General features: G+C 45.4%; 1 protein-coding gene across 1 annotated transcript in view; it reads right to left on the bottom strand.

The window, feature by feature from the left end:
* Nucleotides 1–14679, bottom strand: part of Rad54l2 (RAD54 like 2) — a 63122-nt gene that overhangs the window by 17576 nt on the left and 30867 nt on the right. Inside the window, exons 3-8 of the mRNA XM_042665936.1 lie at nucleotides 5455–5656; nucleotides 4480–4619; nucleotides 3112–3228; nucleotides 2238–2464; nucleotides 780–962; nucleotides 510–643 (exon numbers count right to left, since the gene is read on the bottom strand). Coding sequence (XP_042521870.1) covers nucleotides 510–643; nucleotides 780–962; nucleotides 2238–2464; nucleotides 3112–3228; nucleotides 4480–4619; nucleotides 5455–5656 — 1003 coding nt within the window. The remainder of the gene's footprint in view (nucleotides 1–509; nucleotides 644–779; nucleotides 963–2237; nucleotides 2465–3111; nucleotides 3229–4479; nucleotides 4620–5454; nucleotides 5657–14679) is intronic.

Raw genomic sequence — 14679 nt, 5'->3', positions numbered from 1 at the left:
CCACTTCCAGTTTTCTGGTGGTTCATTGAAGATAAGAGTCTCACGGTCTTTCCTGCCCAGGCTGGCTTTGAACCGCAATCCTCAGATACCAGCCTCCTGAGTAGCTAGGATGACAGATGTGAGCCACTGGTGCCCGGTTTCTTTTATTTATTTATTTATTTATTTTTAAGGTGAACAGGGATAAAGTATTGTTTTTTGCTACCTCTCAGGAAGAATTCCTTACAGTCAAAGCTGTGTTGATGTTCCCTGAGACTCTGATTGCCAAAGATTTCATATGACAAGCACAGAACTGGCCAGTTGCCCAAGAACCTCCATGCATCCCAGAGGTACTTGTACTGGATCACTGATGGTGGTGAAACAGCAAGAAACAAACAATAACTCAACCAAAGAAGGCAGAAAGAATCTAGGAAGACACCACACACACTGAAAACATACTGTTCTGACATCCAGGTCCCAGGGGGAAATCTAAAAGGGATGAAGGGGCACAGAGCAGAGAACAGACGACCTACTTGTGCTCATCATTCAAGATGTGAACCTTAAAGAAGCGAGGCTGGACTTCATCAGGCTTGTTGTCAGCTGGAAGGGTTTCAGGCGCCGGAAGCCACATGTTGAACTCTGCCAGCCAATTCTGGAGAGTATTAACCTGTCAGAAAGCCAAGTCCAAAAAGAGATTTAAGGAGTAAGCTCAAAGCTGACTTCACATGAAGCTTTACAGGGCTCAGTAACCCAGAATTCTTCTCAGCAGGGTCACTAGGTGAAGCCTCCTCCCAAACTCTTACCGGCACAATGGCAAGGACTGTTTTGGCTGGTGTGTGGCGGAAGAGAACATCAACAAAGGAGATAACTTGCAGAGTTTTCCCTAACCCCATGCTGTGAGCCAGGATACATCCAAAGCCACTACTGGTCTTAAACCTTTCCAGGGACTCGACTAGGTTATCATATAGGAACCGGATCCCGCCAATCTGACAAAAACAAAAACAAGATAAATGTCAGAGGACCTCAGGAAAGACCTGGCTTCTAGTTCTACTCACTTTGAAACTGCATCAGAATTAAGCAAGTGAGTAGCTATTCTCACAGTTAGCTAGAACAATCAGAGAAATTTCCCTGTATCCTGATGTTAGTTTTATACAAAACACAGAATAAAGCATTGCCTAGGAATAATGTCCCTTCTGTTTTTTTTGGGTCTGGTTGTGGGGCCTGAACTCTGGGCCTGGGCGCTGTCCCTCAGCTCTTCAGCTCAAGGCTAGCACTCTACCACTTGAGCCACAGCGCTTTTTTCTTTTTTCTTATGTGGTGCTGAGGAATCAAACCCAGGGCCTCATGCATGCAAGGCAAGCGCTCTACCACTGAGCCACCTTTCCAGCCCAATGTCCCTTCTGTATAAGAGTCCACAGCACCAAATTCCTGACAGGGTCTCTCATTCGGCCTGCCTGGGCCTGGGGGAGGGTATCTCCTCTAGGTGATCCATCCATAAGAAGTGGGTCTTATGTTGAGTAAATCTCTTGACTTCAGGAAACTTTCATTCATTAGTCCTGATTCCAGGCCCTGGATCAACACAAACTGTTCTGCTCCTATCAGAATGTCTCTACTGTGTCTTTTGGATCACACCTTCTTAATCAAAGCCTTACTCTCCAGGAAAGTCAGTCAGTGTCTCTCTGTCTTTCCTCTCTCTTTTGCCAGTCCTGGGGCTTGAACTCAGGGCCTGAGCTTCTTGGCTAGCACTATACCACTTGAGCCACAGCGCCATTTCTGGCTCTTTTTTTTCTTTTTTCTTTTTTTTTGGTTCGGTCGTGGCCTGAACTCTGGGCCTGGGCACTGTCCCTCAGCTCTTCAGCTCAAGGCTAGTGCTCTACCACTTGAGCCACAGCGCCACTTCCGGCTTTTTTCTTTTTGCTTATGTGGTGCTGAGGAATCGAACCCAGGGCCTTGAGCATGCAAGGCAAGCGCTCTACCACTGAGCCACCTTCCCAGCCCCTGGCTCTTTTTTTTCTGTGTATGTGGTACTGAGAAATCCAACCCAGGGCTTCATGCATGCTAGGCAAGCACTCTACTACTAAGCCACCTTCCCAGCCCGCCAGAAGAATCTTGAAGCATGGAACTGCTAGGAAGAAAGATAGAACCTAATAGCTGATTATGGGATCAGACTAGTACTTTGAAGGCTATGATGCTAATTATCACCAGCAAGCAGACAAATGATCCCAGCAAGGCAAGCATAAGAGGGTGAACATTTGCTGTACCTGATGAGGTTTCACGGCCCGTGCCAACTGTGGGGCCAGGAAGACATTCTCCTCCTCTGGAGGGTGGTTCAGGTTGACAAGGACCCGCCCAAGAGCATCATGCTGATTTAAGGCGTCATTCACGTGGGTGCCACCCTTCTCTTCTTCCTCGTCCTCCTCACTGACAGACTCGCTGCTGTCCACAATGTGCAGAGTGTCCTCCTCCCCAGAGCTCAGTTCAATCACCTCTGAGAAAGGAAAGAGGGCAGGGGGGAAATCAAACTAAGACACTACTCAAAAGGAGATGGTGGAGAAGAATGAAAATAGCAAGTGGGTGAATAACTTGGTAATCCATTGCAAGTAAACAGGAGGGCAGCACAGAGAAACTCTGAAAGCTGTCGATCAGTAAGGGGATTGGGGGAGAAATGGACACGGGGCGGGGGGGGGGGGGGAGGGGGGGAGGGGGACTAGCAGGAAGGGGATGGGCTGGTAGGGAAGATCTGGGAGGTAGAATACTGTCAAAATCGATGATTTGCACATACGAAAATAAAACAAGGAAAATTTTGTGGAGATGCTATCTTTCAGGGGGGTATGATAGAGAGGGTCAGATGGATTGGAATCTGGCGCAAACATGTGGTGTGTAACAATTAACAATGAAATCTCCCTCAGTATAACTAACGTAAGTAGAAACAAACCCAGGGAGCGGAGAGAAATTTACTGCCAGTTGTCAGAGGGGAAGAACACAGAACCTGATGAGGAAAAACTCACATTATATGATTAAGGGAAGTTGGTCAAGAGTAGGTTCCAAACCAAAGGAGGGAAAAGGACCAAACGTCCTGAGAAGCATAGCCAGTCTCAGGAGGAACATCCATCGGGGGCAAGGGAGGAGTCTTACCATCTCGACTGCCTTTCTCATCCTCACTGCCGCTGCTACTGTCCAGACAAATGACTTCCTGGGCCAAGACCCGAGGAGGCAGCTGGGGACCTTCACTCGCACGTAAGACAATTTCCTCTAGGAAGAGATGGAAGTGAATGTCAAGCTGCAGTTAGCTCAAGCATATTTCCCAAAATGATCTACCACCCTTTCCCCATGCTGGTTTTTGTTTGTTTTGGTCAGTTGTGGGGCTTGAACTCGGCTTGGGCGCCGTCCCTCAGATCTTCAGCTCAAGGCAAGCGCTCTACTGCTTGAGCCACAGCGCCACTTTCTGTTTTCTGGTGGTTCACTGGATATGAGTTTCACAGACTTTCCTGCCGGGGCTGGCTTTGAACCGCGATCCTCCGATCTCAGCCTCCTGAGTAGCTTGGATGGCAGGCATAAGCCTGGCACCTGGCTCCCATGCTGTTCTTGTGGAATTTCCAGGGGGAAGGGAGTAAAGGGTGTTTTAAAACCTCAGCCCTCTTTCTGAATTCGCTTTCTGCACTGAATCTTACTTCCTGTTTCCACCCCACAACCAGCAAAGGTCCTAGTCCATGGTATGTTAAATTCCATGGGGGGGGCGGGGGGGGGGGCGGATCTTAGTGAAATCAATGTGAGGAACCCATATTTATACATCTTTTTTTTTTTTTTCGGTCGGTTGTGGGGCTTGAACTCTGGGCTTGGGTGCTGGTCCCTGCGCTCTTCAGCTCAAGGTGAGCACTCTGCCACTTGAGCCACAGCACCACTTCTGGTTTTCTAGTGGTTTATTGGAGATAAGAGTTTCACGGATTTTCCTGCTTATTATTATTATTTTTGGCTCAAGGCTAATGCTTTTACTCTTCTTGAGCCACATCTCTACTTCTAGCCTCTCAGTGGTTCATTGGAGATAAGAACAAACTGATCCTCAGAGCTCCGTCTCCTGAGTAGCTAAGAGGATAGGTATAAACCACCACCAGTGCCTGGACCTATTTACTTTTTCCAGTGACAATTCTGACTGGGTGCTTTCAAGAAGCTAAAGGACTTTTTTTGCCAGTCCTGGGGCTTGAACTTGGGGGCCCCGGCACTGTCCCTGAGCTTCTTTGGCACAAGGCTAGCGCTCTACCACATGAGCCACAGCACCACTTCTGGCTTTTTCTGTTTATGTGTTACCAAGGAATTGAACCCAGGGCTTCATGAATGCTAGGCAAGCACTCTACCACTGAGCCACATTCCTGGCCCCACTAAAGGACTTTAAAAGATACCTAAGAAGTCACAATAATATTCCAGACCTACCTCTAACCTCTGTGGAAGCTTACGTCTCTCTTCTCCCTAGAGGCAAGGGCCCTTCCTGCCGCAAACATTGCTTACCAGGTAGGAACTCCAGGGGAACAGTGGGAATGGGGGCTGCATAGTCTTTCCTCTGCTGCTCCAGACGCTTCCTTCTTTCCAATTCTTCCTGCTGTGCTGCTTTGGTAACGGGCTCCAATTGATCCTCCCGGAGTAGCTTTCTGAACATTTAAAGGAAGAGTATTTGGGTCTAGTTAAGATTTTTTAAAAACAAAATTTAGGCGTACTTATAGGTAAATAAAAGAAAAAACAACACTAATTTTATTATATTTTTTTATTTTTGCCGGTCCTGGGGCTTGAACTCAGGGCCTGGGCACTGTCCCTGAGCTTCTTTTGCTCAGGCTAGCATTCTACCTCCCGAGCCACAGTGCCACATCTGGCCTTTTTTCTGTGTATGTGGTAGTGAGGAGGAATCGAACCCAGGACTTCATGCATGCTGGGCAAGAACACTAACACTAAGCCACATTCCCAGCTCTTGGTCCCCGTTTTCTCTACGTAGCACATATAAAAGATGGAGAGTACAACAGCTGCTGCTGGTTTTCAGCTTTGGGGACCACTGGGAGACAAATGAAAAAATACAGGAAAAAAGTGGGAAGACCAGTTCCTAGCATCCTTTTACCCTTGGGCCACACTGAGGGCTCCTTGATGGTGGTGAAGGCCTTTCTTCATCCATTCTCTGTAGCCAAGTCCACTGGACCTGAGTTGTACCTTCACTATTGGGGTTTTGTTTGAGGGCAAATCTCACTATTTAGTCCAGGGTGACCTGGAACTCAGTCTACCTGGACCCTCCTTGTGTTAAAAGTTCCTTGAGTACCGTGGTTACAGGTTGCTTTATCGGACCTGGCACCTTTACTGTTATAATGAAGGTACACAGATGGACATTTTTCGCCGTTAGAGAATTCTCTTGCCCTAACCAGTTCTGCTACTGCCAGGCTTATGATAAAGGTCTTGTATCCCTCTTCCTTCCCCTCTCTCCTTACCCTGAGCAAAGCTCACCGTATATTTCTCCTCATATGAGAGGGCTTCTGAGCTCTCTTCTTTTTGGGGTCCTCGGAGGCAAGGATTTTGTCTTGATGGTGCCTAAGCTGCTCTGAAGGCTCAGACTGAGATGAGGTAGTTGAAGTGCACCGCGGTGGCCGCTGCCCATCTTCCTCCAGCTGGGCATGATCAGTGTCACACATGCCTTCTAGGGATGTGTCTGGAGGGAAAAACAAGGAGAAAGAAAGAGGTGGCTTTACTGAGGGAAATTATTATTATTATTTTAGTTTTCACTTGGAAAAATGGTAATCATTAATCATTAAGGAGTTATACAAAGGTGTTACAATCCCGTAAGTCAGGTAATGAGTACAATGCTTCTTGGATGATGATGTCACCCCTTCCTTTGCTCTACCTCATTTTCCCCATCACTCTTAATATCATTTAGTGGTATGATAAGAACTAGGAGGTTTCATGGTCTTAGGAGACTCAGGCACAAAACATCAGAAATCAGGTTCCAGACAGGCCACACCAGTGGCTCACACCCATCTTAGCTACTCAGGAGGCTGAGATCTGAGGATTTCAGTTCAAAGCTGGCCTGGGCTTAAAAGTCCCATGAGTCTTTTTTTTTTTGGTCTGTCCATCTTGGGGCTTGAACTCTGGGCCTAGGCGCTGTCCCTCAGCTCTTCAGCTCAAGGTGAGAGCTCTACCACTTGAGCCAAAGCACCACTTTGTTTTCTGGTGGTTTATTGGAGATAAGAGTCTCATGGACTTTCCTGCCTGGGCTGGCTTTGAACTGTGATCCTCAGATCTCAACCTCATTAGTAGCTAGGATGACAGGCGTGAGCCACCAGCGCTGGCCTCCACGAGACTCTTATCTCCAATTAGCCACGCAAAAACAGAAAGTTTTGTTAATCCTTGAGCACAAAGAGATTCGGGGACAGCACCCAAGCCCTGAGTTGAAGCTTCACAACTGACAAAGAAAAAAAGAAAAGAAAGAAAGAAATTGGGCTGCAAATACAGCTCATGTTCACTTGTGACTATCAGATAAAGCCCCTTTGCCTTTTGTCCTTGAAGTATTCGCCCATTCTACTTGTCAACTATTTAATGAGGGCTTACAACATGGTGAGCACTACCCTAGAAGAGCTCAGAGTGCCAGGGAGTACTAATGAGCCTTGATCAACTAGTGTGAGCCTTGGCTCACAGTCATGTTCTACTGAGAGGAAGCCAGGTCCAACCGCTCATGTATGCAACCTGACACAAGAACTAAGAGGCTGGGGGGGGGGGGGGGGGTGCAGCTTGGTGAACTTGCCTAGCACCGTGGTTAGATCTTCAGCATCATAAAAAAAAAATCATTTTTTGATAGAGAGAGAGAGAGAGAGAGAGAAGAGAGAGAGATCAAAATAAAGCTCCAAGTCTGACTAGCTGCTCTCCCAAATTCACTACCCTCTTCAAACAGTCCTCTTCAATTTCCACTTGAAACACTCCAGCAAAGTCTGTTTTCCTTTAAAAGAACTCTTTCTGGGAGGAACTCCTTCTTCTCAAAGGACAAATGCTTCCACCGCATTTTCACATTTGTCCTAACTCACAGCTCTTCTTCTTCTTCCCAAATGAATAGCTGTTTCATTCATTCATTCCCAAATGAATATTCTGTTTGGACAGCATTTCTTCAGAAGGAAATAGCAAATGCTAAATGGCCATTTCCACCACCACTATAGCTTCCCCTACTCACCAACTATATTTGGGGCTGAGCTGACACACTTCAAATTAAGTTTGTTTGTTTGTTTGTTTTGCTGGCTTCTCTGGCCTTGTTTCGATAACAGTCTTATTTTGTTTTTATTTGGTTTCATTTTACTGAGCTATATATGCTCCAATCCCTGATAATGACCTTTGATATTTTCCTGGTCTTGTTTTGTTATGGTTTTATTTCACAAGCAAATTTATTGAGCAACCATTTGGAAAATACTTGGCAGCGAGGCTATAAAGTAGGCAGATAGGACAAAATCAGAGCACAGAGGGCAGGTCTTGAAGGTCAGATCAAAAGGTCTGAAACTGATCTGCTGGGTTGTAGGCATTTGTTGCTGTTGCCTTTTCTTTTGGAAATGTATTTCCTTCTGGCTTCTAGCTCCCTGAGTAGACTGCTCCTAAGAGGAGAAAACCAAAAAATAAAATAAAATATAAGCAAAAATAGAACCTGCTGATCTTCCAGTAACATAGACAGATTCTGTATCAAACATTCTTTCCAAGTTATGAGGCCTGGTTGTCAACTTCCTGTCTGGCATGGAGCTGAACAGAGCCAAATGCGATAGCAATTTAACAGTCAGACATAATATAGACTATTTCTAAGCACATTCAGTTCACATACAAACTTCTTTTTCTCTGTATTCCTTCTCACCTAGTATTCTCTGAACGAAGCCTCAGTTTTTGGGATCAACTACAACCGCTTGCTCTTTAGCCAGCAACAATAGATGAATGGATATAGAAACTGTAGTATATTTGCACTAAGGAATATATGTATATTTTAACTAACAGACAACCTATGGAGACAAAGAGTTGATTGGTTGTTACCAGGGATTAGAGGAAAGGGGTAACAGGAGTGATTGCTTATGAGAAATGATTTTTTCTGGTAGCTGACACAGAGCTTCTGCTTCCAGCTAAAATAATATAGTTTGAGACAATACTTATATTAAGAACAACTAGAAATTCATTTTCACATTAAAAAAAAATTTAACTTCAAAGTCATTGAGTGGAAGTGGCATGATTCCAGAGAAGAAAAAAATTAAGATGCGGTGAACCCACAACTAGCAGGTTTTTTTTTTTTTTTTTTTTTTGGGGGGGGGGGTTCGGTCATGGGGCTTAATTTGAACTAAGGGCCAGAGTGCTGTCCCTGAGCTCTTTTTGCTCGAGGCTAGCACTCTACTACTTGAACCACAGGGCCGCTTCCAGTTTTCTAGTGGCTAGTTGGAGATAAGAGTCTCGCAGGCAGACGTTTCTGTCTTGGGTGGCTTTGAACTGTATGATCCTCAGATCTCAGCCTCCTGAGTAGCTAGGATGACAGGTGTGTGCCTCCGCCTGGCTTACTTGCTGCTTTTTGACAAGTTGAAATGCTGGGACAAGCAGCTTAGAAATGAAGCCACCCAAGCACAAGAAATGTTACTAAACACCAAAGAAATCATGAGAACTTTTGACAGGTTCATAGAGCCAAAAAAAAAAAAAAGCAAAAATTAGAGACACGAGAAGCCAAGATTCTGGTAAGATGGAATGGCAGGTCTGAGCCAAAATCTTTGTCCATTTTCTGCTGAAGACATTTACTGTATCCTAAAGCTCCCTGAGGTAGGAAGCTGAGAAGCTAAACAAAGTCACTTAAAGCAGAACAGCTACTTCTGAAATCTCGACAGGGGAGGCAGAAGATTAGGCCTCTGAACCCACCAGAGCCGAATAAGCACTAGTGTGCCAGAAGTAGACAACACCTTGCAATCTACAATCCAGTCTTTCATTCAGCACTGTCCAACCAGAGATAAAGTATATCAGCTTCACTCTACCTTCCAAGAAGAGGAAAGGAAAACCATTTCTAAAGATACTAGCGCCTAAGCTCTGAGTTCAGGCCCCATGACAAAAAACACCACAAAACAAAAAACCTAGAAATTCTCCACCCCTTTTTTTTTTTTTGGTCAGTCGTGGGACCTGAACTCTGGGCCTAGGTGCTGTCCCTCAACTCTTCAGCTCAAGGCTAGAACTCTAACACTTGAGCCACAGCACTACTTCCAGCTTTTTCTGCTTATGTGGTGCTGAGGAATCCAACCCAGGGTCTCATGCATGCAAGGCGAGCACTCCACCACTGAGCCACCTTCCCAGCCCCTGTATACACTTTTAAATGTGCACATACTTCTAAATGACCCATAGGTCATAAAAGAAGTAGGCCAGGCATTGCAGCTCAATGGTAGAGAGTGAGGGCCTGGGTTTAATACCCAGCACTACCCAAAATAGAGGGGGAGGAAAGGGAGTAAGAAAAAACTGGAAAAGGCAATGTCAATTGAAATGACAAAGTAACCATATAACATTATAAAAGCCAAGGGCTTCAACTTTCACTCTGGGCCAGATGGAGCAACTCCTCCTGAACTAGCCCTTTGAGGTCCTTTTGTTTTATTTAGTTTTGCAATGTGGATAATGAGGACACAGCCCAGGATGTCTTCAAACTTGAAATCCTCCTGCTTCAGCCTCCCAAGTGCTGGTATAGGTTATGTGCCAGCATGCCTGGCTGAGGAGATTTGATTTTATTTTTTTTTAATGGTTTCAAAATGATCTGTCTTGGCTAGGAAGGTAGCTCAGTGGTAGAGTGCTTGCCTTGCATGCATGAGGTCCTGGGTTCGATTCCTCAGCACCACATAAGCAGAAAAAGCCGGAAGTGGTGCTATGGCTCAAGTGGTAGAGCGCTCGCCTTGAGCTGAGGAGCTGAGGGACAGCGCCCAGGCCCAGAGTTCAAGCCCCACAACTGACTAGAAAATAAAATAAAAAGATCTGTCTCATCTTTTGAGAGCTAGAATTAGTACCTCCAGTTCTGGTGGACTCATAACCAGTAAAATTAGAGGAAAGTGGGCTTTTCATTTGTTTTGCTTGTTTGCTTTGTGAGATGGGGGTCTGGCCTGCTATATAGGCCGGTCTGGAACTCAACATCCTCAGCCTCCCAATGCCTGGATTATGGGCATATACCACCAAGCTCAGACCCAAGAAGGTACTTCCTTCTTCTTCTTTGTTTGGCCATTCTTGGGGCTTGACCTCAGGGCCTGGGCACTGTCCCTGAGCTTCTTTTTGCTCAAGGTGAGCACTCTACCACTTGAGCCACAGCACCACTCCTGGCTTTTTCTGTGTATGTGGTACTGAGGAATTGAACCCAGGGCTTCATGCATGCTAGGCAAGCATTCTACTACTGAGTCACCTTCCCAGATCCGACAAGGTACTTCTTGAAAGCAATGTCAAATTCTCAGTGTAAGACTGCAAGCTTTGAAAATGGAGATGCTCAACTGCTCAGCAACTCTGCCCAGGGACAATTTCTTGGTACGGCACGAACAGCCTTGAGTTCAACCAACGAATCATTAAACTGAAGAGGCCGAGGTCAGACTTCAGAAGAGATAAATGCTGGAGTAGTTTTGAAGAATATATTGAAGGGAAGAGAACTGAGGGGGGAGAAGGGGGAAGGTTGGGAGTAATCCAAGTAAGGATCTTCTTAATATCAGTTACAGGGTTGAGAGCAGAAATAACCAGATGTTTAACAATGCTCGGGAAGAGCAGTGCCATGGGAATTGGGGAGTTTCCAACCTGCCAGTGTGGAAAGATCTCATTAACACCTTATTAACACTTCTTCCAAACAGCTGAGAAAACAGAAAGATCATCCCAGCGGAGTGCTTGGGAGTAAGTCCTTATACTGCTCCCTAATAAAGCCTTAAATCATAGCCTCCCATCATCTACAAATAGAGCTTGATTAAATACCTCATGCTTTTTGATAAATAGTATATTAAAAAAAAAAAAAGCAGTATAAAACCAAAGCTCAGCTGGGAGCTGGTGGCTCACGCCTGTAATTCTAGCTACCCAGGAGGCTGAGATCTGAGGATCATGGTTCAAAGCCAGCCTGGGCAAGAAAAAGTCTGTGAGACTCTCATCTCCAACAAACCACTCAGAAAACCGGAAGTGGCGCTATGGCTGAAGTGGTAGAGCGCTCGCCTTGAGCTGAAGAACTGAGGGACAGCGCCCAGGCCCAGAGTTCAAGCCCCATGACTGACAAAAAAGAAATAAACAACAACCAAAAAAACACACAAAGCTCAGGGGCTGGGAAGGTGGCTCTGTGGTAGAGCGCTTGTTTTGCATGTATGAGGCCCTGGGTTAGATTCCTCAGCACCACCTAGGTAAAAAAAGCCGTAAGTGGCGTTGTGGCTCAAATGGTAGAGTGCTAGCCTGGAGCTGAAGAGCTGAGGGACAGCGCCCAGGCCCAGAGTTCAGGCCCCAGGACCGACAAAACAAACAAACAAAACCAAAGCTCATTAAGATGGATCAGTCAATAACTGCTCTGCTAAAATCAAGGAACAATCTTTTTTTTTTTTTTTTTGTCAGTCGTGGGGCCTGAACTCTGGACCTGGGCACTGTCCCTCAGCTCTTCAACTCCAGGCTAGCACTCTACCACTTGGGCCACAGCACCACTTCCAGCCTTTTCTGCTTATGTGGGTGGTGCTGAGGAATTGAACCCAGGGTCACATGCATGCAAGGCAAGTGCTCTACCAATGAGCCAACTTCTCAGCCCTCAAGGAACAATCTTTAAAGAAGAATACTAGAATGCAGAGTCTCTATACAACACAACGAATTCAGCACTCTGTCTAAAAAAATAAAAAGTGGGACCAAGCTGTGACTCCAGTGGTAAAAGTGCAAGCAAGGGCCTGAAATCAATCCGAAATACTGAAGGAAGGGCTGGGAATGTGGCTCAGTGGTAGTGTGCTTGCCTTGCACACGTGAAGCCCTGGATTCAATTCCTCAGTACCACATACAAAGAAAAAGCCAGAAGTGGCATTATGGCTCAAGTGGTAGAATGGTAGGATTGAGCAAAAGCAACTCAGGAAGAGTGCCTAGGCCGGGAGTTCAAGCCCCACCATTGGCAAGAAAACGAAACAAAACTAAAGAAACAAAAAGACCTCCAAATACTGAAGAAGGGAGGAAAAAAGAAGGAAGAGGAGGAGGAAGAGAAAGAAAGGAAGAAAGGAGAAGGAGAAGAGGAAGAAGAAGGGGCGGGGGGAGAAAAGGAGAAGCTATTTGAAGGTTGAGAATATAACTCAGCTCAGAGGTAGAGAACTTGCCAGCACCGAAGAGGCTTTGGGTTCAATCCCCAGAACTGAGGAGAGGAAAAAAAAAAAAGTTTGGAAGAGAGTCTAAGTAAACCCAGAAGCAAAGGAAAAAAAAAAAAATTATAAAGTAGAAACTTAAAAAAAAAAAAAAAGATAACAGTGGGGGTTACCCAACTTTAGAAAGGATAATAATATTGTTCAGATGTTTGGGTAACCTATGAAAACCAATATAAAAGTAAGCTGTTATTATCCAATAGGGGATGAAGCTACAAATAAAAAGGGGCTAAAGTAACTGTTTCCTTTTTTGAAAAGGTTTCTCAAATCTTTGGGAAAAGATCTGAGCCAGATTAATTGTTGGGGTGGGCATGGGGGCTGTCCTACCCGATTCAGGATATTTAGTGGCTTCCCTGGTCCCCACCCAGAAGACACCAACAGCATGCCAAACCCCTACCCCCAAAAGTCATGACAACCAAAAATGTCTTTGTAAAATGTCATTATAAACTGTACCCTTATGGAAGAAATAATCCCAGGATGAGAACCACCACTCTCAAAAAAAAAAAATTTAAAAAAATCAAAAGGGCCACATCAAAGGACACCAGCAAAAACTACATTAACCACAGCCATTCCTAATTTTAGAATAGCTAAAATGGCTGTCTTGGTCAAGGAAAGGGGATTGTATCTAGTGGAAAGTTTATCACTGCCTCTCTTAAGTGAGGGAAATAATTTTAAATTAAAAGTTACTGAGGCTAAGAGTTGAATAACTATACTTTTTTAAGGAAAACAAACCCATTGGATGCATACCTCCAATTCTTAGTCCTTGGAAAGGAAGATTGTGATTTTGGAGGCTAGCCTGGCTACAGAGTGAGTTCAAGGCCAGCCCTTGGCTACATAACCAGATTCCATCTCAAAACAAAAAAACAAAAGGTTGCAGGCTGGGGATGCGGCTTCAATGGCAGAGTGTGTACCTAGAAAGCATAAGGCCATGGGTTCAATCTCTGGCACATAAAAAAAGGGAGGGGGGGGATACTGGAAGCTTGGCTCAAGCAGTTGAGCATGTGCTTGCCTAGCAACTGTGAGGCCCTAAGTTCAAACCTTGTACCACCCAAAATCTAAAAAAGAGAAAAAACATTACATAAAAAAAACAAACAAACACATTATTTTGGGATGGTACTGGAAGCTTGCTTGGCCAACCCTCTACCTACCACTTTAGCCATGCCTCCAGTCTGGCTTTTTGGTGGTTATTTTGAAGATTAAAATCTCACAGATGGGCTGGGAATGTGGCTGAGTGGTAGAGTGCTAGCCTTGAGCAAAAGAAGCTCAAGGACAGTGCCCAGGCTCTGAGTTCAAGTCCCAGGACTGGCAAAATAAAAAACCGCACAACTATTTCTGCCCAGGCCAACTCTGAATTGTGATCCTCTAGGTATTAGTTTCCTGAATACTAGTATTCTAAGCATGCAGTGCCCAGCAAAAAGCATATGATTTTTTTTGGGGGGTGGGGTGGGGTGGGGTAGGTCTGGGGCTTGAACTCTGGGCCTGGGCGCTATCCCTGAGCTCTTTGGCTCAAAGCTAGTGCTCTACCACTTTGAGCCACAGTGCCATTTCTGGTTCTCTAGTGGATAATTGGAGACAAGAATTTCACTGACTTTCTTGCTCAGGCTGGCTTTGAACCACAACCCCCAGATCCCAGCTGCCTGAGTAGCTAGGATTACAGGTGTGAGCTATTGGCACCTGGCCATTTAACCCTTTTAATAGCCATCCTTCGGTACTTATGGGAGTTTGGTTACTGGACTCCCTGAAGCTGTCAAAATTCACAGATGCTCAGACCTCATATACAAAATGTCATAGTTAAAGCCAGTTGTGGTGTCCAGGCCTACAACCCCAGGAATCAGGAGGCAGAGGCAGGAAGATCTATAGTTTTAGGTCAACTTGGACTATATAGCAAAACCTTGTCTCAAAAAATAAAACAAAACCTGCCGGGCACCTGTGGCTCATATCTGTAATCATAGCTACTCAGGAGGCTGAGATCTGAGGATCTCAGTTCAAAGCCATCCCAGGCAGGAAATTCCATGAGGTTCTTTCTTTCTTTCTTTTTTTTTCTTGTCAGTCGTGGAGCCTGAACTGTGGGTGTAGGTGCTGTCCCTCAGCTCTTCAGCTCAAGGTGAGTACCACTAGAGCCACAGCACCACTTCCAGCTTTTTGGGTTTATGTGGTGCTGAGGAATCAAACCCAGGGCCTCATGCATGCAAGGCAAGCATTCTACCACTGAGCCACCTTCCCAGCCCCTTCCGTGAGACTCTTATCTCCAATTAACCACCAAAAAACCAGAAGTAGCATTGTGGTTCAAGTGGTAGAGCACTCAACTTGAGCTGAAGAGCTGAGGGACAGCGCCCATGCCTAGAGTTCAAGACCCACAACTGAC

The sequence above is a fragment of the Dipodomys spectabilis genome, unplaced genomic scaffold (assembly GCF_019054845.1).
Source record: "Dipodomys spectabilis isolate Male_0828 unplaced genomic scaffold, ASM1905484v1 ptg000360l, whole genome shotgun sequence".
NCBI classification, from domain to species: domain Eukaryota; kingdom Metazoa; phylum Chordata; class Mammalia; order Rodentia; family Heteromyidae; genus Dipodomys; species Dipodomys spectabilis.
Note: the sequence above shows the minus strand (reverse complement) of the source record. Positions and strands in the feature narration are given on the sequence as shown.